Source organism: Corvus hawaiiensis, chromosome 38, assembly GCF_020740725.1.
Source record: "Corvus hawaiiensis isolate bCorHaw1 chromosome 38, bCorHaw1.pri.cur, whole genome shotgun sequence".
Classification (NCBI taxonomy): Eukaryota; Metazoa; Chordata; class Aves; order Passeriformes; family Corvidae; genus Corvus; species Corvus hawaiiensis.
This window is the reverse complement of record NC_063250.1, coordinates 22,838-44,692: the sequence shown is the minus strand read 5'-3', so window position 1 is coordinate 44,692 and position 21,855 is coordinate 22,838. Positions and strand designations below refer to the sequence as shown.

Below are 21,855 nucleotides of genomic sequence, written 5' to 3'. Positions count from 1 at the left end.
CCAAAACTCCTCTGAGACCCCCCAAAGCCCCTCTGAGACCCCTCTGTGAGCCCCCAAAACTCCTCTGAGACCCCTCTGAGACCCCCCAAAACCCCTCTGAGACCCATCTGAGACCCCAAAACCCATCTGAGACCCCTCTGTAACCCCCAAAACTCCTCTGTGACCCCTCTGTGACCCCCCAAAACCCCTCTGAGACCCCCCAAAGCCCTCTGAGACCCCTCTGTGAGCCCCCAAACTCCTCTGAGACCCCTCTGAGACCCCCCAAAACCCCTCTGAGACCCATCTGAGACCCCAAAACCCATCTGAGACCCCTCTGTAACCCCCAAAACTCCTCTGTGACCCCTCTGTGACCCCCAAAACTCCTCTGCGACCCCCAAACCCCCTCTGAGACCCCTCTATGACCCCTGAAACCCCTCTGTGACCCCCAAAACTCCTGTGACCCCTCTGAGACCCCCCAAACCCCCTCTGTAAGCCCCAAACCCCCTCTTTGACCCCCAAAATCCCCTCTGAGACCCCCCAAAACGCCTCTGAGACCCCTCAGAAGCTCCCCAAACCCCTCTGAGACCCCTCTGAGACCCCCAAAACCCCTCTGAGACCCCCCCAAACCCCTCTGCGACCCTGTATGACCCCAAAATCCCTCTGAGACCTCCCAAAACCCCTCTGAGTCCCCCCAAAACCTCTCTGAAACCCCCCAAAACCCCTCTGTAACCCCCCCAAACCCCTCTGAGACCCCCCAAACCCCCCTCTTTGACCCCCCAAACCCCCTCTATGACCCCCAAACCTCCTCTTTGACCCCCCCAAAACCCCCTCTCTGACCTCCCAAACCCCCTCCATGACCCCCAAACCCCCTCCATAACCCCTCAAAACCCCTCTGAGACCCCTCAAAACCCCTCTTTGACCCCCCAAACCCCCTCTGTGACCCCCCAAACCCCCTCTGTGACCCCCCAAAACCCCTCTGAGACCCCCCAAACCCCCTCTTTGACCCCCCAAACCCCCTCTATGGCCCCTCTATGACCCCCCAAACCCCCTCCATGACCTCCAAACCCCCTCCATGACCCCTCAAAACCCCTCTGAGACCCCCCAAAACCCCTCTGAGTCCCCCCAAAACCTCTCTGAAACCCCCCAAAATCCCTCTGTAACCCCCTCAAACCCCTCTTTGACCCCCCAAACCCCCTCTTTGACCCCTCTATGACCCCCAAACCCCCTCGACCCCCCAAACCCCCTCTATGACCCCTCTATGACCCTCCAAACCCCCTCTTTGACCTCCCAAACCCCCTCCATGACCCCTCAAAACCCCTCCATAACCCCTCAAAACCCCTCTTTGACCCCCTAAACCCCAGCTGTGACCCCCCAAACCCCCTCTGTAACCCCCCAAAACCCCTCTGAGACCCCCCAAACCCCCTCTTTGACCCCCCAAACCCCCTCCATGACCTCCAAACCCCCTCCATGACCCCTCAAAACCCCTCTGAGACCCCCCAAAACCCCTCTGAGTCCCCCCAAAACCTCTCTGAAACCCCCCAAAATCCCTCTGTAACCCCCTCAAACCCCTCTTTGACCCCCAAACCCCCTCTTTGACCCCCCAAACCCCTCTACGACCCCCAAACCCCCTCTATGACCCCTCTATGACCCTCCAAACCCCCTCTTTGACCTCCCAAACCCCCTCCATGACCCCCAAACCCCCTCCATGACCCCTCAAAACCCTCTGAGACCCCTCAAAACCCCTCTGTAACCCCCCAAACCCCCTCTATGACCCCTCTATGACCCTCCAAACCCCCTCTTTGACCCCCCAAACCCCCTCCATGACCCCTCAAAACCCCTCTGAGACCCCTCAAAACCCCTCTGTAACCCCCAAACCCCTCTGAGACCCCCCGAACCCCCTCGACCCCCCAAACCCCCTCTATGACCCCTCTATGACCCTCCAAACCCCCTCTTTGACCCCTCTATGACCCTCCAAACCCCCTCTTTGACCCCCCAAACCCCCTCCATGACCCCTCAAAACCCCTCCATAACCCCTCAAAACCCCTCTTTGACCCCCCAAACCCCCTCTGTGACCCCCCAAACCCCCTCTGTAACCCCCCAAAACCCCTCTTTGACCCCCCAAACCCCCTCTACGACCCCTCTATGACCCCCCAAACCCCCTCTGTGACCTCCCAAACCCCCTCCATGACCCCTCAAAACCCCTCTGAGACCCCCCAAAACCCCTCTGAGTCCCCCAAAACCTCTCTGAAACCCCCCAAAATCCCTCTGTAACCCCCTCAAACCCCTCTTTGACCCCCAAACCCCCTCTTTGACCCCCCAAACCCCCTCTTTGACCCCTCTATGACCCCCAAACCCCCTCTTTGACCCCCCAAACCCCTCTACGACCCCCAAACCCCCTCTATGACCCCTCTATGACCCTCCAAACCTCCTCTTTGACCCCCCAAACCCCCTCCATGACCTCCAAACCCCCTCCATGACCTCCCAAACCCCCTCCATGACCCCCAAACCCCCTCCATGACCCCTCAAAACCCCTCTGAGACCCCTCAAAACCCCTCTGTAACCCCCCAAACCCCTCTGAGACCCCCCGAACCCCCTCGACCCCCCAAACCCCCTCTATGACCCCTCTATGACCCTCCAAACCCCCTCTTTGACCCCCCAAACCCCCTCCATGACCTCCCAAACCCCCTCCATGACCCCCAAACCCCCTCCATAACCCCTCAAAACCCCTCTGAGACCCCTCAAAACCCCTCTGAGACCCCCCAAACCCCCTCTGTAACCCCCAAACCCCCTCCTTGACCCCCAAACCCCCTCTTTGACCCCTCTATGACCCCCAAACCCCCTCTTTGACCCCCCAAACCCCCTCCCGTGTACCCTGGGCAAGCCGGGCAACTCGTTGTCCACCATGGTGGCCACGTGGAACTGCAGCAGTTTGACGTCCTCGGCGATGACGTGCGCGGCCGCCCCGTTCTGCTCGTTGCGCCGCAGCTGGTTGTTGATCTTGACGATGTCGGCCAGCTTGTGAGTGAGGTCGTCCTAAAAAGAGCACCCCAAAATCCATGGGGGGACCCCGAAGTTTTTATTGGTGGGGGGCAGGGTGGGGGGGAGAGGTGGAAGTGTTGTGGGAAAAGAGGGAGGTGGGTTTGGGGTGGGAGAAGTAATGGGGAGACCCTAAAAGGGGTTTGGGGTGATGGGAAAAGGAGACCCTAAAAGGGGTTTGGGGTGATGGGAAAAGGAGACCCTAAAAGGGGTTTGGGGTGGGAGAAGTAATGGGGAGATCCTAAAAGGGTTTGGGGTGATGGGAAAAGGGGATTGGGGAGTACAAGGAGAGGAGAGACCCTAAAAGGGGTCTCAGAGGGGTTTGGGGGGGATGGGGGTGACGATCTCACCAAAGGTCACATTGGGCAGCAATGGAGAAGGGAACGCTCTCCCAAAACCCCATAAATCACCCAAACCACCCCATAAATCCAACCTAAAACCCCATAAATCCATCCTAAAACCCCATAAATCCATCCCAAAACCCCATAAATGCCCACCTGTCGATGTTGAAGGGGGGACGATCTCACCAAAGGTCACATTGGGCGGCAATGGAGAAGGGAACGCTCTCCCAAAACCCCATAAATCACCCAAACCACCCCATAAATCCAACCTAAAACCCCATAAATCCATCCTAAAACCCCATAAATCCATCCCAAAACCCCATAAATGCCCACCTGTCGATGTTGAAGGGGGTGACGATCTCACCAAAGGTCACATTGGGCGGCAACGGAGAAGGGAACGCTCTCCCAAAACCCCATAAATCACCCAAACCACCCCATAAATCACCCAAACCACCCCATAAATCCAACCTAAAACCCCATAAAAAGGGGTTTGGGGTGACGGGAAAAGGGGATTGGGGAGCACAGGAAGGGGGGAGACCCCAAAAGGCGCCGTGGGAAAGGGGAAAGTTCCCTCGGGTGTGGGATGAGGGATCAGGGGTGGGTACGTGGGGAGTATGAGGGTCCAGAGACCCCAAACCAGGCCAAAATCAGCCCCAAACCGCTCCAGAGAAACCCAAAACCCCACAAATTTACCCCAAAACCTCGCCAGGAAACCCAAAACCCCACAAATTCAGCCTGAAACCGCTCCAGGAAACCTAAAACCCCACAAATTCAGCCTGAAACCGCTCCAGGAAACCTAAAACCCCACAAATTCAGCCTGAAATCTCTCCAGGAATGCCAAAACACCATAAAATCACCCCAAAAACTCTGCAGGAACCTTAAAACCGCTCGAGGTAACCCCAAAACCCCTCAAATTCATCCCAAAACCTCTCCAGGGACCCCAAAACACCACAAATACAGCCCAAAACTTCTCCAGGGAGCCCAAATCCCCACAAATTCACCCTAAAACCTCGCCAGGAAACCTAAAACCCCACAAATTCATCCCAAAACTGCTCCAGGAACCCCAAAACCCCACAAATTCATCCTAAAACCTCACCAGGAAACCCAAAACCCCACAAATTCATCCCAAAAACCTTGCCAGGACACCAAATCTCCCCAAATTCATCCTAAAACCTCTCCAGGGATGCCAAAACCCCACAAATTCACCCCCAAAACCTCACCAAGAAACCCAAAACCCCCCAAATTCATCCTAAAACAACTCCAGGAAACCCAAAACCCCACAAATTCAGCCTGAAACCTCTTCAGGAACCCCAAACTTCTCCAGGGATGCCAAAACCCCACAAATTCACCCCAAAACCTCACCAGGAAACCCAAAACCCCCCAAATTCATCCTAAAACAACTCCAGGAAACCCAAAACCCCACAAATTTACCCCAAAACCTCTTCAGGAACCCCAAACTTCTCCAGGGATGCCAAAACCCCACAAATTCACCCCAAAACTGCTCCAGGGACCCCAAAACACCCCAAAATTACCCCAAAACCTTGCCAGGGACCCCAAAACCCCACATATTCATCCTAAAACCTCACCAAGAAACCCAAAACCCCACAAATTCATCCCAAAACCTTGCCGGGGATGCCAAAACTCCACAAATTCATCCTAAAACCACTCCAGGGACCCCAAAACCTCAAGAATTCATCCAAAAACCGCTCCAGGAACTCCAAAACTCCACAAATTCACCCCAAAACCCCCCCAATTCATCCTAAAACTCCCTCAAGCACTCCCAATATCATTCCAAAACTTATCTAGGGACTCCAAAACACCACAAATTCATCCCAAAACGTCTCCAGAGACCCCAAAACGCCCCAAAATCACCCCAAAACCAGCCCTAAACACTCCCAAAATCACCCCAAAACCCCTTCAGAGACCCCAAAATTCCCAAAAATCCCCCCAAAAGCGCACCTGGTCGCGAGCAGAGCCCTGCATGACGACGGCCGGGCGCACGGACAGCGGCGGCACGGGCAGCACGGTGCCCCAGAGACCCCAAAACCCCCCAAAATATCACCCCAAATCACCCCAAAACCTCTCCAGGAACCCCAAAATTCCCGAAAATTCCCCCAAAAGCGCACCTGGTTGCGAGCAGAGCCCTGCATGACGACGGCCGGGCGCACGGACAGCGGCGGCACGGGCAGCACGGTGCCCCAGAGACCCCCAAAACCCCCCAAAATATCACCCCAAATCACCCCAAAACTCCACAAATTCACCCCAAAACCTCTCCAGGAACCCCAAAATCCCCGAAAATCCCCCCAAAAGCGCACCTGGTTGCGAGCAGAGCCCTGCTTGACCACAGCCGGGCGCACGGACAGCGGCGGCACGGGCAGCACGGTGCCCCAGAGACCCCCAAACCCCCAAAATATCACCCCAAATCACCCCAAAACCTCTCCAGGAACCCCAAAATCCCCGAAAATCCCCCCAAAAGCGCACCTGGTTGCGAGCAGAGCCCTGCATGACGACGGCCGGGCGCACGGACAGCGGCGGCACGGGCAGCACGGTGCCCCAGAGACCCCAAAACCCCCCAAAATATCACCCCAAATCACCGAAAACCTCTCCAGGAAACCCCAAAACCCCACAGATTCATCCCAAAACTGCTCCAGGGATGCCAAAACCCCATAAATTCACCCCAAAATTCCCGAAAATCCCCCCAAAAGCGCACCTGGTTGCGAGCAGAGCCCTGCATGACGACGGCCGGGTGCACGGACAGCGGCGGCACGGGCAGCACGGTGCCCCAGAGACCCCAAAACCCCCTGAAACATCACCCCAAATCACCCCAAAACATTCCCAATCACCCCAAAACCTCTCCAGGAACCCCAAAACTCCACAAATTCACCCCAAAACTCCACAAATTCCCCCAAAAGCGCACCTGGTTGCGAGCAGAGCCCTGCATGACGACGGCCGGGCGCACGGACAGCGGCGGCACGGGCAGCACGGTGCCCCAGAGACCCCCAAAACCCCCCAAAATATCACCCCAAATCACCCCAAAACTCCACAAATTCACCCCAAAACCCCTTCAGAGACCCCAAAACCCCCGAAAATCCCCCAAAAGCGCACCTGGTTGCGAGCAGAGCCCTGCTTGACCACAGCCGGGCGCACGGACAGCGGCGGCACGGGCAGCACGGTGCCCCAGAGACCCCAAAACCCCCTGAAACATCACCCCAAATCACCCCAAAACATTCCCAATCACCCCAAAACCTCTCCAGGAACCCCAAAACTCCACAAATCCCCCCAAAAGCGCACCTGGTTGCGAGCAGAGCCCTGCTTGACCACAGCCGGGCGCACGGACAGCGGCGGCACGGGCAGCACGGTGCCCCAGAGACACCCAAAACCCCACAAAATATCACCCCAAATCACCCCAAAACCTCTCCAGGAACCCCAAAATCCCCGAAAATCCCCCCAAAAGCGCACCTGGTTGCGAGCAGAGCCCTGCATGACGACGGCCGGGCGCACGGACAGCGGCGGCACGGGCAGCACGGTGCCCCAGAGACCCCAAAACCCCCTGAAACATCACCCCAAATCACCCCAAAACCTCTCCGGGAAACCCCAAAACCCCACAAATTCATCCCAAAACTGCTCCAGGGATGCCAAAACCCCACAAATTCACCCCCAAAATCCCCGAAAATTCCCCCAAAAGCGCACCTGGTTGCGAGCAGAGCCCTGCTTGACCACAGCCGGGCGCACGGACAGCGGCGGCACGGGCAGCACGGTGCCCCAGAGACCCCAAAACCCCCCAAACACTCCCAATATCACCCCAAAACCCCTTCAGGAAACCCCAAAACCCCACAAATTCATCCCAAAACTGCTCCAGGGATGCCAAAACCCCACAAATTCACCCCAAAATCCCCGAAAATCACCCAAAAGCGCACCTGGTTGCGAGCAGAGCCCTGCATGACGACGGCCGGGTGCACGGACAGCGGCGGCACGGGCAGCACGGTGCCCCAGAGACCCCAAAACCCCCTGAAACATCACCCCAAATCACCCCAAAACATTCCCAATCACCCCAAAACCTCTCCAGGAACCCCAAAACTCCACAAATTCACCCAAAACTCCACAAATTCCCCCAAAAGCGCACCTGGTTGCGAGCAGAGCCCTGCATGACGACGGCCGGGCGCACGGGCAGCGGCGGCACGGGCAGCACGGTGCCCCAGAGACCCCAAAACACCCCAAAATATCACCCCAAATCACCGAAAACCTCTCCAGGAACCCCAAAATCCCCGAAAATCCCCCAAAAGCGCACCTGGTTGCGAGCAGAGCCCTGCATGACGACGGCCGGGCGCACGGACAGCGGCGGCACGGGCAGCACGGTGCCCCAGAGACCCCAAAACCCCCCAAAATATCACCCCAAATCACCCCAAAACCTCTCCAGGAACCCCAAAATCCCCGAAAATCCCCCCAAAAGCGCACCTGGTTGCGAGCAGAGCCCTGCATGACGACGGCCGGGCGCACGGACAGGGGTGGCACGGGCAGCACGGTGCCCCAGAGACCCAAAACCCCCCAAAACCACCCCAACATCACCCCAAAACCTCTCCAGGAAACCCCAAAACCCCACAAATTCATCCCAAAACTGCTCCAGGTATGCCAAAACCCCATAAATTCACCCCCAAAATTCCCGAAAATCCCCCCAAAAGCGCACCTGGTTGCGAGCAGAGCCCTGCTTGACCACAGCCGGGCGCACGGACAGCGGCGGCACGGGCAGCACGGTGCCCCAGAGACCCCAAAACCCCCTGAAACATCACCCCAAATCACCCCAAAACATTCCCAATCACCCCAAAACCTCTCCAGGAACCCCAAAACTCCACAAATTCACCCCAAAACTCCACAAATTCCCCCAAAAGCGCACCTGGTTGCGAGCAGAGCCCTGCATGACGACGGCTGGGCGCACGGACAGCGGCGGCACGGGCAGCACGGTGCCCCAGAGACCCCCAAAACCCCCCAAAATATCACCCCAAATCACCCCAAAACTCCACAAATTCACCCCAAAACCCCTTCAGAGACCCCAAAACCCCCGAAAATCCCCCAAAAGCGCACCTGGTTGCGAGCAGAGCCCTGCTTGACCACAGCCGGGCGCACGGACAGCGGCGGCACGGGCAGCACGGTGCCCCAGAGACCCCAAAACCCCCTGAAACATCACCCCAAATCACCCCAAAACCTCTCCAGGAACCCCAAAATCCCCGAAAATCCCCCCAAAAGCGCACCTGGTTGCGAGCAGAGCCCTGCATGACGACGGCCGGGCGCACGGACAGCGGCGGCACGGGCAGCACGGTGCCCCAGAGACCCCAAAACCCCCCAAAATATCACCCCAAATCACCCCAAAACCTCTCCAGGAACCCCAAAATCCCCGAAAATCCCCCCAAAAGCGCACCTGGTTGCGAGCAGAGCCCTGCATGACGACGGCCGGGCGCACGGACAGCGGCGGCACGGGCAGCACGGTGCCCCAGAGACCCCAAAACCCCCCAAAATATCACCCCAAATCACCGAAAACCTCTCCAGGAACCCCAAAATCCCCGAAAATCCCCCCAAAAGCGCACCTGGTTGCGAGCAGAGCCCTGCATGACGACGGCCGGGCGCACGGACAGCGGCGGCACGGGCAGCACGGTGCACACCATCCACTCGGGCCGGGCGAATTTGGGGTCCATGCCCAGCACGAAGCACTCCTCGTCCGAGATGCGCTTGAAGATCTCGTGCACGCGCTCGGGGCTCAGCAGGATCTTCTTCTCCTGCGAGTCCTCGTTCACGTGCTTCCACTCGGCGTAGAGCTCCAGCCCCGAGCGCCGGATGCGCGGCTGGTAGCGCCCGCAGCCGCCGTGGCCCTGGAACGGGGGGAAATGGGGTGAAAATGGGGACAAAAGGGGCATTTATGGGGTCACACGGGGGTTAAAAAGGTGAAAAATGGGAAAAAAGGGGCATTAATGGGGTAAGAACAGGGGCTGGCAGTGCCTGCAGCCGCCGTGGCCCTGGAACGGGGGAAAATGGGGAAAAATGGGTGAAAAAGGGGTGAAAAAGGGGCATTAATGAGGTTAAAAGGGGCATTAATGGGGTAAGAACAGGGGCTGGTAGCGCCCGCAGCCGCCGTGGCCCTGAAATGGGGGAAAAACGGGCATTTTTGGGTCACACGGGGGTTAAAGGGGTGAAAAAGGGGCATTAATGGGGTAATGGGCTCATTAATGGGGTAATGGAGTCATTAATGGGGTAAGAACAGGGGCTGGTAGTGCCCGCAGCCGCCGTGGCCCTGGAATAGGGGGAAATGGGGTGAAAATGGGGACAAAAGGGGCATTTATGGGGTCACACGGGGGTTAAAAAGGTGAAAAATGGGAAAAAAGGGGCATTAATGGGGTAATGGGGTCATTAATGGGGTAATGGGGTCATTAATGGGGTAAGAACAGGGGCTGGCAGTGCCCGCAGCCGCCGTGGCCCTGGAATAGGGGGAAATGGGGTGAAAATGGGGACAAAAGGGGCATTTATGGGGTCACACGGGGGTTAAAAAGGTGAAAAATGGGAAAAAAGGGGCATTAATGGGGTAATGGGGTCATTAAGGGGGTAATGGGGTCATTAATGGGGTAAGAACAGGGGCTGGCAGTGCCTGCAGCCACCGTGGCCCTGAAACGGGGGGAAATGGGGTGAAAATGGGGACAAAAGGGGCATTTATGGGGTCACACGGGGGTTAAAAAGGTGAAAAATGGGAAAAAAGGGTCATTAATGGGGTAATGGGGTCATTAATGGGGTAATGGGGTCGTTAATGGGGTAAGAACAGGGGCTGGTAGCGCCCGCAGCCGCCGTGGCCCTGAAACGGGGGGAAATGGGGTGAAAATGGGGACAAAAGGGGCATTTATGGGGTCACACGGGGGTTAAAAAGGTGAAAAATGGGAAAAAAGGGGCATTAATGGGGTAATGGGGTCATTAATGGGGTAATGGGGTCGTTAATCGGGTAAGAACAGGGGCTGGCAGTGCCTGCAGCCGCCGTGGCCCTGAAACGGGGGGAAATGGGGTGAAAATGGGGACAAAAGGGGCATTTATGGGGTCACACGGGGGTTAAAAAGGTGAAAAATGGGAAAAAAGGGGCATTAATGGGGTAATGGGGTCATTAATGGGGTAATGGGGTCGTTAATCGGGTAAGAACAGGGGCTGGCAGTGCCTGCAGCCGCCGTGGCCCTGAAACGGGGGAAAATGAGGAAAAATGGGTGAAAAAGGGGTGAAAAATGGGCATTTATGGGGTCACACGGGGGTTAAAGGGGTGAAAAAAGGGGGAAAAAGGGTCATTAATGGGGTAATGGGGTCATTAATGGGGTAATGGGGTCATTAATGGGGTAAGAACAGGGGCTGGTAGCGCCCGCAGCCACCGTGGCCCTGAAACGGGGGAAAATGGGGAAAAATGGGGGAAAAATGGGTGAAAAATGGGCATTTATGGGGTCACATGGGGGTTAAAAGGGTGAAAAAGGGTAATTAATGGGGTAATGGGGTCATTAATGGGGTAATGGGGTCATTAATGGGGTAAGAACAGGGGCTGGCAGTGCCTGCAGCCGCCGTGGCCCTGAAACGGGGGAAAATGGGGAAAAATGGGTGAAAAAGGGGTGAAAAAGGGGCATTAATGAGGTTAAAAGGGGCATTAATGGGGTAAGAACAGGGGCTGGTAGCGCCCGCAGCCGCCGTGGCCCTGAAATGGGGGAAAAACGGCATTTTTGGGTCACACGGGGGTTAAAGGGGTGAAAAAGGGGCATTAATGGGGTAATGGGGTCATTAATGGGGTAATGGGGTCATTAATGGGGTAAGAACAGGGGCTGGTAGCGCCCGCAGCCGCCGTGGCCCTGGAATAGGGGGAAATGGGGTGAAAATGGGGACAAAAGGGGCATTTATGGAGTCACACGGGGGTTAAAAAGGTGAAAAATGGGAAAAAAGGGTCATTAATGGGGTAATGGGGTAATGGGGTCATTAATGGGGTAATGGGGTCATTAATGGGGTAAGAACAGGGGCTGGCAGTGCCTGCAGCCGCCGTGGCCCTGGAACGGGGGGAAATGGGGTGAAAATGGGGAAAAAAGGGGCATTTATGGGGTCACACGGGGGTTAAAAAGGTGAAAAATGGGAAAAAAGGGGCATTAATGGGGTAATGGGGTCATTAATGGGGTAATGGGGTCATTAATGGGGTAAGAACAGGGGCTGGTAGCGCCCGCAGCCGCCGTGGCCCTGGAACGGGGGGAAATGGGGTGAAAATGGGGAAAAAAGGGGCATTTATGGGGTCACACGGGGGTTAAAAAGGTGAAAAATGGGAAAAAAGGGGCATTAATGGGGTAATGGGGTCATTAATGGGGTAATGGGGTCGTTAATGGGGTAAGAACAGGGGCTGGTAGCGCCCGCAGCCACCGTGGCCCTGAAACGGGGGGGAAATGGGGTGAAAATGGGGAAAAAAGGGGCATTTATGGGGTCACACGGGGGTTAAAAAGGTGAAAAATGGGAAAAAAGGGGCATTAATGGGGTAATGGGGTCCTTAATGGGGTAATGGGGTCGTTAATGGGGTAAGAACAGGGGCTGGTAGCGCCCGCAGCCGCCGTGGCCCTGGAACGGGGGGAAATGGGGTGAAAATGGGGAAAAAAGGGGCATTTATGGGGTCACACGGGGGTTAAAAAGGTGAAAAATGGGAAAAAAGGGGCATTAATGGGGTAATGGGGTCATTAATGGGGTAATGGGGTCGTTAATGGGGTAAGAACAGGGGCTGGCAGTGCCTGCAGCCGCCGTGGCCCTGAAACGGGGGAAAATGAGGAAAAATGGGTGAAAAAGGGGTGAAAAAGGGGCATTAATGAGGTTAAAAGGGGCATTAATGGGGTAAGAACAGGGGCTGGTAGCGCCCGCAGCCGCCGTGGCCCTGAAATGGGGGAAAAACGGGCATTTTTGGGTCACACGGGGGTTAAAGGGGTGAAAAAAGGGTCATTAATGGGGTAATGGGCTCATTAATGGGGTAATGGGGTCATTAATGGGGTAATGGGGTCATTAATGGGTAAGAACAGGGGCTGGCAGTGCCTGCAGCCGCCGTGGCCCTGAAACGGGGGAAAATGAGGAAAAATGGGTGAAAAAGGGGTGAAAAAGGGGCATTAATGAGGTTAAAAGGGGCATTAATGGGGTAAGAACAGGGGCTGGTAGCGCCCGCAGCCGCCGTGGCCCTGGAACGGGGGAAAAACGGGCATTTTTGGGTCACACGGGGGTTAAAGGGGTGAAAAAGGGGCATTAATGGGGTAATGGGCTCATTAATGGGGTAATGGGGTCATTAATGGGGTAATGGGGTCATTAATGGGGTAAGAACAGGGGCTGGTAGTGCCCGCAGCCGCCGTGGCCCTGGAATAGGGGGAAATGGGGTGAAAATGGGGACAAAAGGGGCATTTATGGGGTCACACGGGGGTTAAAAAGGTGAAAAATGGGAAAAAAGGGGCATTAATGGGGTAATGGGGTCATTAAGGGGGTAATGGGGTCGTTAATGGGGTAAGAACAGGGGCTGGTAGCGCCCGCAGCCGCCGTGGCCCTGGAACGGGGGGAAATGGGGTGAAAATGGGGACAAAAGGGGCATTTATGGGGTCACACGGGGGTTAAAAAGGTGAAAAATGGAAAAAAGGGGCATTAATGGGGTAATGGGGTCATTAAGGGGGTAATGGGGTCATTAATGGGGTAAGAACAGGGGCTGGCAGTGCCTGCAGCCGCCGTGGCCCTGGAACGGGGGGAAATGGGGTGAAAATGGGGACAAAAGGGGCATTTATGGGGTCACACGGGGGTTAAAAAGGTGAAAAATGGGAAAAAAGGGGCATTAATGGGGTAATGGGGTCATTAATGGGGTAATGGGGTCATTAATGGGGTAAGAACAGGGGCTGGCAGTGCCTGCAGCCGCCGTGGCCCTGAAACGGGGGAAAATGGGGAAAAATGGGTGAAAAAGGGGTGAAAAAGGGGCATTAATGAGGTTAAAAGGGGCATTAATGGGGTAAGAACAGGGGCTGGTAGCGCCCGCAGCCGCCGTGGCCCTGAAATGGGGGAAAAACGGGCATTTTTGGGTCACACGGGGGTTAAAGGGGTGAAAAAGGGGCATTAATGGGGTAATGGGGTCATTAATGGGGTAATGGGGTCATTAATGGGGTAAGAACAGGGGCTGGTAGCGCCCGCAGCCGCCGTGGCCCTGGAATAGGGGGAAATGGGGTGAAAATGGGGACAAAAGGGGCATTTATGGAGTCACACGGGGGTTAAAAAGGTGAAAAATGGGAAAAAAGGGTCATTAATGGGGTAATGGGGTCATTAATGGGGTAATGGGGTCATTAATGGGGTAAGAACAGGGGCTGGCAGTGCCTGCAGCCGCCGTGGCCCTGGAACGGGGGGAAATGGGGTGAAAATGGGGAAAAAAGGGGCATTTATGGGGTCACACGGGGGTTAAAAAGGTGAAAAATGGGAAAAAAGGGGCATTAATGGGGTAATGGGGTCATTAATGGGGTAATGGGGTCATTAATGGGGTAAGAACAGGGGCTGGTAGCGCCCGCAGCCGCCGTGGCCCTGGAACGGGGGGAAATGGGGTGAAAATGGGGACAAAAGGGGCATTTATGGGGTCACACGGGGGTTAAAAAGGTGAAAAATGGGAAAAAAGGGGCATTAATGGGGTAATGGGGTCATTAATGGGGTAATGGGGTCATTAATGGGGTAAGAACAGGGGCTGGCAGTGCCTGCAGCCGCCGTGGCCCTGAAACGGGGGAAAATGAGGAAAAATGGGTGAAAAAGGGGTGAAAAAGGGGCATTAATGAGGTTAAAAGGGGCATTAATGGGGTAAGAACAGGGGCTGGTAGCGCCCGCAGCCGCCGTGGCCCTGAAATGGGGGAAAAATGGGCATTTTTGGGTCACACGGGGGTTAAAGGGGTGAAAAAGGGGCATTAATGGGGTAATGGGCTCATTAATGGGGTAATGGGCTCATTAATGGGGTAATGGGGTCATTAATGGGGTAATGGGGTCGTTAATGGGGTAAGAACAGGGGCTGGTAGCGCCCGCAGCCGCCGTGGCCCTGGAACGGGGGGAAATGGGGTGAAAATGGGGACAAAAGGGGCATTTATGGGGTCACACGGGGGTTAAAAAGGTGAAAAATGGAAAAAAGGGGCATTAATGGGGTAATGGGGTCATTAATGGGGTAATGGGGTCATTAATGGGGTAAGAACAGGGGCTGGCAGTGCCTGCAGCCGCCGTGGCCCTGAAACGGGGGAAAATGAGGAAAAATGGGTGAAAAAGGGGTGAAAAAGGGGCATTAATGAGGTTAAAAGGGGCATTAATGGGGTAAGAACAGGGGTTGGTAGCGCCCGCAGCCGCCGTGGCCCTGGAATGGGGGAAAATGGGGGAAAAAGAGTGAAAAATGGGAAAAAAGGGGCATTAATGGGGTAAGAACGGGGCTGGTAGCGCCCGCAGCCGCTGTGGCCTTGAAATGGGGCAAAATGGGGAAAAAGGGTGAAAAATGGGCATTTATGGGGTCACACCGGGGTTAAAGGTGAAAAATGGGGTAAGAACAGGGGCTGGGAGCGCCCACAGCTGCCGTGGCCCTGGAATGGGGGGAAATGGGGTGAAAATGGGCAAAAAGGGGCATTTATGGGGTCACACGGGGTCATTAATGGGGTAAGAACAGGGGCTGGTAGCGCCCGCAGCCGCCGTGGCCCTGGAATGGGGGAAAATGGGGGAAAAAGAGTGAAAAATGGGAAAAAAGGGGCATTAATGGGGTAAGAACAGGGGCTGGTAGCGCCCGCAGCCGCCGTGGCCCTGAAATGGGGCAAAAAGGGGGAAAAATGGGTGAAAAAGGAGTGAAAAAGGGTCATTTATGGGGTAATGGGGTCATTAATGGGGTAAGACCAGGGGTTGGTAGCGCCCGCAGCCGCCGTGGCCCTGGAACGGGGAAAAATGGGGGAAAAAAGGGCATTTATGGGGTCACACGGGGGTTAAAGGGGTGAAAAAAGGGGGGAAAAGGGTCATTAATGGGGTAATGGGGTCACTAATGGGGTTAAAAGGGTCATTAATGGGGTAAGAACAGGAATTTGGGGCAAAAAGGAGCAATTTGGGGCCACTAAGGAGGATTTTGGGGCCACTGAGGAGGATTTTGGGGCCACTGAGGAGGATTTTGAGGCCAAAAAGGAGGATTTTGAGGCCACAAAGGAGGATTTTGGACCACTAAACAGGAATTTGGGGCCAAAAAGGAGGATTTTGGGGCCACTAAGAGTAAGTTTGAGGCCACAAAGTCGAATTTTGGGGCCACTAAGGAGGAATTTGGGGCCACAAAAAGGAATTTTGAGGCAACAAAGAGGAATTTGGGGCCACAAAGAGGATTTTAGGGCCACAAAGGAGGATTTTGGGGCAACAAAGAGGGATTTGGGGCCACTAAGGAGGAATTTGGGGCCACTGAACAGGAATTTGGGGTCCAAAAGGAGGATTTTGGGGCCACAAAAAGGAATTTGGGGCCAAAAAGGAGGAATTTGGGGCCACCAAAAGGAATTTGGGGCCACAAAGAGGAATTCTGGGGCCACAAAGAGGAATTCTGGGGCCACTGAACAGGAATTTGGGGCCAAAAAGGAGGAATTTGGGCCACTAAACAGGAATTTGGGGCCAAAAAGGAGGAATTTGGGCCACTAAACAGGAATTTGGGGCCACCAAGGAGGAATGTGGGGCCAAAAAGGAGGATTTTGGGGCCACAAAAAGGAATTTGGGACCACTAAAGAGGAATTTGGGGCCACAAAGGAGGATTTTGGGCCACTAAACAGGAATTTGGGGCCAAAAAGGAGGAATTTGGGGCCACTAAGGAGGAATTTGGGCCACTAAACAGGAATTTGGGGCCAAAAAGGAAGAATTTTGGGCCACTAAACAGGAATTTGGGGCCAAAAAGGAGGATTTTGGGGCCAAAAAGGAGGATTTTGGGGCCACAAAGGAGGATTTTGGGCCACTAAACAGGAATTTGGGGCCAAAAAGGAGGATTTTGGGGCCACTAAGAGTAGGTTTGAGGCCACTAAACAGGAATTTGGGGCCAAAAAGGAGGATTTTGGGCCACTAAACAGGAATTTGGGGCCAAGAAGGAGGATTTTGGGGCCACAAAAAGGAATTTGGGACCACTAAAGAGGAATTTGGGGCCACAAAGGAGGATTTTGGGCCACTAAACAGGAATTTGGGGCCAAAAAGGAGGAATTTGGGGCCACTAAGGAGGAATTTGGGCCACTAAACAGGAATTTGGGGCCAAAAAGGAAGAATTTTGGGCCACTAAACAGGAATTTGGGGCCAAAAAGGAGGATTTGGGGGCCAAAAAGGAGGATTTTGAAGCCACAAAGGAGGATTTTGGGCCACTAAACAGGAATTTGGGGCCAAAAAGGAGGATTTTGGGGCCACTAAGAGTAAGTTTGAGGCCACTAAACAGGAATTTGGGGCCAAAAAGGAGGATTTTGGGGCCACTAAGAGTAAGTTTGAGGCCACTAAACAGGAATTTGGGGCCAAAAAGGAGGATTTTGGGCCACTAAACAGGAATTTGGGGCCAAGAAGGAGGATTTTTGGGCCACTAAACAGGAATTTGGGGCCAAAAAGGAGGATTTTGGGCCACTAAACAGGAATTTGGGGCCAAAAAGGAGGAATTTGGGGCCAAAAAGGAGGAATTTGGGCCACTAAACAGGAATTTGGGGCCAAAAAGGAGGAATTTGGGGCCAAAAAGGAGGAATTTGGGCCACTAAACAGGAATTTGGGGCCAAAAAGGAGGAATTTGGGCCACTAAACAGGAATTTGGGGCCAAAAAGGAGGAATTTGGTGCCACTAAGAGGAATTTTGGGGCCACAAAGAGGAATTTTGGGGCGGCCACCTTCTCCTTGGTGAGGTCCTCGTCGCCCTCGGGCTGCTCCACGCCGAACTTGTGGTCCATCTCCTCGCCGCCCTCGCAGATGTTCTTGCCCTTGCACAGGTCGTAGACGTGCGTCAGCCGCTTCTTGGGTTGCCCCTTGGACTTGCCCAGGATGTCTTTGATCTTGGGGTTGTTCTGCCCAAAAAAAACGTTCCGGGGTCACGCGGGGCAGTTTTGGGGTGGCGGGGGGGGGTTTGGGGTGAGAAAAGGGCGTTTTGGGGTTTTCCCGTGTCGGCATCTGCAGGGGGTTCCAGGATCAGGCAGTACGGGGCAGCGGTGGGGGCGGGGCCAGCTGGTGGGGTCGGCTTTGGTGGCACCGCGGCTGTCACCGGCTCCTGGTGTCACCCCAACTCTGTCACCTCAACTCTGTCACCTGCTCCTGGTGTCACCTCAACGCTGTCACCCCAACTGTGTCACCTCAACTCTGTCACCCGCTCCTGGTGTCACCTCAACTCTGTCACCTGCTCCTGGTGTCACCCCAACTCTGTCACCCCAACTCTGTCACCTGCTCCTGGTGTCACCTCAACTCTGTCACCCCAACTCTGTCACCTGCTCCTGGTGTCACCCCAACTCTGTCACCTGCTCCTGGTGTCACCTCAACTCTGTCACCCGCTCTTGGTGTCACCCCAACTCTGTCACCTGCTCCTGGTGTCACCTCAACGCTGTCACCCCAACTGTGTCACCTCAACTCTGTCACCCGCTCCTGGTGTCACCTCAACTCTGTCACCTGCTCCTGGTGTCACCCCAACTCTGTCACCCCAACTCTGTCACCTGCTCCTGGTGTCACCTCAACTCTGTCACCCGCTCTTGGTGTCACCCCAACTCTGTCACCTGCTCCTGGTGTCACCTCAACTCTGTCACCCCAACTCTGTCACCTGCTCCTGGTGTCACCCCAACTCTGTCACCTGCTCCTGGTGTCACCTCAACTCTGTCACCCGCTCTTGGTGTCACCCCAACTCTGTCACCTGCTCCTGGTGTCACCTCAACTCTGTCACCCCAACTCTGTCACCTGCTCCTGGTGTCACCCCAACTCTGTCACCTGCTCCTGGTGTCACCTCGGCTGTCACCCCAACTCTGTCACCCCAACTCTGTCACCCCAACTCTGTCACCTGCTCCTGGTGTCACCCCAACTCTGTCACCTGCTCCTGGTGTCACCTCGGCTGTCACCCCAACTCTGTCACCCCAACTCTGTCACCCCAACTCTGTCACCTCAACTCTGTCACCTGCTCCTGGTGTCACCTCAACTCTGTCACCCCAACTCTGTCACCTGCTCCTGGTGTCACCTCAGCTGTCATCTCCCTTGGTGTCACCCCAACTCTGTCACCCCTCTTGATGTCACCTCCTCTTGGTGTCACCTGCTCTTGGTGTCACCTCAACTCTGTCACCCCTCCTGGTGTCACCTCAGGTGTCACCTGCTCCTAGTGTCACCTCGGCTGTCACCTGCTCTTGGTGTCACCCCAACTCTGTCACCTCCTCCTGGTGTCACCCCAACTCTGTCACCTCCTCTTGGTGTCAACTCAACTCTGTCATCTCTTGGTGTCACCCCAACTCTGCCACCTCCTCCTGGTGTCACCCCAACTCTCTCACCACCCTTGGGGTCACCCCAACTCCGTCACCCCCTCTTGCTGTCCCCTCAGCTGTCACCTGCTCCTGGTGTCACCCCAACTCCGTCACCCCAACTCTGTCACTCCCTCTTGGTGTCACCACGGCTGGCACCTGCTCTTGGCGTCACCTCCTCCCTTGGTGTCACCCCAACTCTGTCAACTCCTCCTGGTGTCACCTCAACTCCATCACCCCCTCTTGGTGTCCCCTCAGCTGTCACCCGCTCTTGGTGTCACCTGCTCCTGGTGTCACCCCAACTCTGTCACCTCCCTTGGTGTCACCCCCTCTTGGTGTCACCTCCTCCTGGTGTCACCCCAACTCTGTCACCTCTTGGCGTCACCCCAACTCTGTCACCCCAACTCCGTCACCTCAGCTCCGTCACCCCCTCTTAGCGTCACCCCAACTCTGCCGCCTCTTGGTGTCACCCCAACTCTGCCACCCCCCCTTGGTGTCACCCCAACTCTGCCACCCCCTCTTGCTGTCCCCCCACTTTGTCACCTCCCTTTGACCTCCCAGCACCCCCAAACTGCTCCCAGTCCCCAACTTGGGGCCCCCCAACATCCCCCACCCCATCCCTGGGCTGTCCCCACGTCCCCGAGGTGCCACCGCGGGGCCGGTTCAGGGCACGGCCCCTTCCAAAAATCGCCGGATTTTTGGGGTCTCCCGTGGGTTTTTGGGTCCCCCCGTGGGTTTTTGGGGCTCCCTCCATGGGTTTTCTGGGCTCCCCCGTGTATTTTTGGGGTCCCCCGTGGGTTTTTGGGCTTCCCCTGTGGTTTTTTAAGTCACCCTGTGGTTTTTTTGGGGTCACCCCGTGGTTTTTTTGGGCTCCCCCCGTGGTTTTTTTGGGGTCCCCCTGTGGTTTTTTGGGGTCCCCCCGTGGTTTTTTTGGGCTCCCCTCGTGGTTTTTTTGGGGTCCCCTTGCGGTTTTTTTGGGCTCCCCCCGTGGTTTTTTTGGGCTCCCCCCGTGGTTTTTTTGGGCTCCCCTTGCGGTTTTTTTGGGCTCCCCCCGTGGTTTTTTTGGGTCACCCCGTGGTTTTTTTGGGCTCCCCCCGTGGTTTTTTTGGGCTCCCCTTGCGGTTTTTTTGGGCTCCCCTCGTGGTTTTTTTGGGGTCCCCCGTGGTTTTTTTGGGGCTCCCCCCGTTGTTTTTTTGGGGTCCCCCCGTGGATTTTTGGCTCCCCCCGTGGATTTTTGGCTCCCCTCGTGGATTTTCGGGCTCCCCCCGTGGTTTTTTTGGTTCCCCCGTGGATTTTTGGGCTCCCCCTGTGGTTTTTGGGGCTCCCCCCGTGGTTTTTTGGGGTCCCCTTGTGGTTTTTTGGGCTTCCCCCGTGGTTTTTTTGGGCACCCCCCATTGTTTTTTGGGTCACCCCATGGTTTTTTTGGGGTCCCCCCGTGGTTTTTTGGGTCACCCCGTTGTTTTTTTTGGGCTCCCCCATGGTTTTTTGGGCTCCTCCTGTGGTTTTTTGGGCTCCCCTCATGGTTTTTTGGGGGTCTCCTCATGGTTTTTTGGGGGTCCCCCCGTGGTTTTTTTGGGCTCCCCTCGTGGCTTTTTGGGGGTCCCCCCGTGGTTTTTTTGGGCTCCCCCCGTGGTTTTTTTGGGCTCCCCCCCGTGGTTTTTTGGGCTCCCCCCCGTAGTTTTCGGGCTCCCCCCCGTAGTTTTCGGGCTCCCCCCGTGGTTATTTGGTTCCCCCGTGGATTTTTGGTTCCCCCGTGGATTTTTGGGCTCCCCCCGTGGATTTTTGGGGTCTCACCGAGTCCACGAGGAGCTTGGAGCAGAAGAAGCAGACGCAGCGCAGGATTTTCATGGTTTTTCCCAGGAACCCCACGTGGAACACGGGCTTGGCCAGCTCGATGTGGCCGAAGTGGCCCGGACACTCCGTCATGTTCCCTGGGGACACCCCCAAACCGGCTTTAGGGGGGGCTGGGATCGAGGGGAACACCCCCTCCCCCCACCCCAGCGTGGCCTTTGGGGATGGTGCCGGTGGATGGGAAGGGTGGGAAGGGAGAAGCTCTGAAAAAGGGATCCTGGAAAAAGGGGAAATGCCCCAAAAATGGGAAAAAACCCCCAAAAAATCGGGGATGTTCACCCCAAAAAAATGGGGATATTCCCTCAAAAAAATGGGGATATTCCCTCAAAAAATTGGGGATATTGCCCCAAAAAAATGGGGATATTCCCCCCCAAAAAATCAGGGCTATTGCCCCAAAAAATCAGGGATATTGCCCCAAAAAATGGGGATATTCCCCCAAAAAAATGGGGATATTCCCCCCCAAAAAAATGGGGATATTCCCCCCCAAAAAAATGGGGATATTCCCCCCCAAAAAAGGGGGATCCTAAAAAAAGAGGAAAACCCCAAAAATCGGGGATATTCCCCCAAAAAAATGGGGATTATCACCCCAAAAAAATGGGGATATTCCCCCCCAAAAAAGGGAGACCCTGAAAAAAGGAAAAAACTCCAAAAATCAGGGATATTCCCCCAAAAAAATGGGTAAAACGCCCAAAAAAAGGGGACCCTGAAAAAACGGGAAAACCCCAAAAATCGGGGATATTCCCCCAAAAAAATGGGGATATTCACCCCAAAAAAATGGGGATATTCCCCCCCAAAAAAGGGAGACCCTGAAAAAACGAAAAAACCCCAAAAATCAGGGATATTCCCCCAAAAAAATGGGTAAAACGCCCAAAAAAAGGGGACCCTGAAAAAACGGGAAAACCCCAAAAATCAGGGATATTGCCCCAAAAAAATGGGGATATTCGCCCCAAAAAATCGAGGATATTCCCCCCCAAAAAAGGGGGACCCTGAAAAAAGGAGAAAACCCCAAAAATCAGGGATATTCATCCCAAAAAAATGGGGATATTCCCCCCAAAAAAGGGGGATATTCCCCTCAAAATCGGGGATATTCCCCTCAAAAAATGGGGATATTCCCCCCAAAAAAGGGGGATATTCCCCTCAAAATCGGGGATATTCCCCCCAAAAAAAAGGGAACCCTGA

The 21,855-nt window shown here is 55.3% G+C and overlaps 1 protein-coding gene and 1 long non-coding RNA gene across 2 annotated transcripts in view; both read right to left on the bottom strand.

Annotated features, from left to right (window-relative positions):
• The window catches only part of POLR2A (RNA polymerase II subunit A), an 81,922-nt gene that overhangs the window by 55,128 nt on the left and 4,939 nt on the right, over nt 1-21,855 (bottom strand). Inside the window, exons 5-8 of the mRNA XM_048290367.1 lie at nt 20,620-20,756; nt 17,230-17,403; nt 8,936-9,217; nt 2,851-3,012 (exon numbers count right to left, since the gene is read on the bottom strand). Coding sequence (XP_048146324.1) covers nt 2,851-3,012; nt 8,936-9,217; nt 17,230-17,403; nt 20,620-20,756 — 755 coding nt within the window. The remainder of the gene's footprint in view (nt 1-2,850; nt 3,013-8,935; nt 9,218-17,229; nt 17,404-20,619; nt 20,757-21,855) is intronic.
• LOC125319240 lies at nt 6,917-8,097 on the bottom strand. Its single transcript, XR_007200625.1, has 3 exons — nt 8,041-8,097; nt 7,612-7,811; nt 6,917-6,938 (listed from the first exon to the last, which is right to left on the bottom strand). It is a non-coding gene; the product is annotated as an uncharacterized LOC125319240 (long non-coding RNA).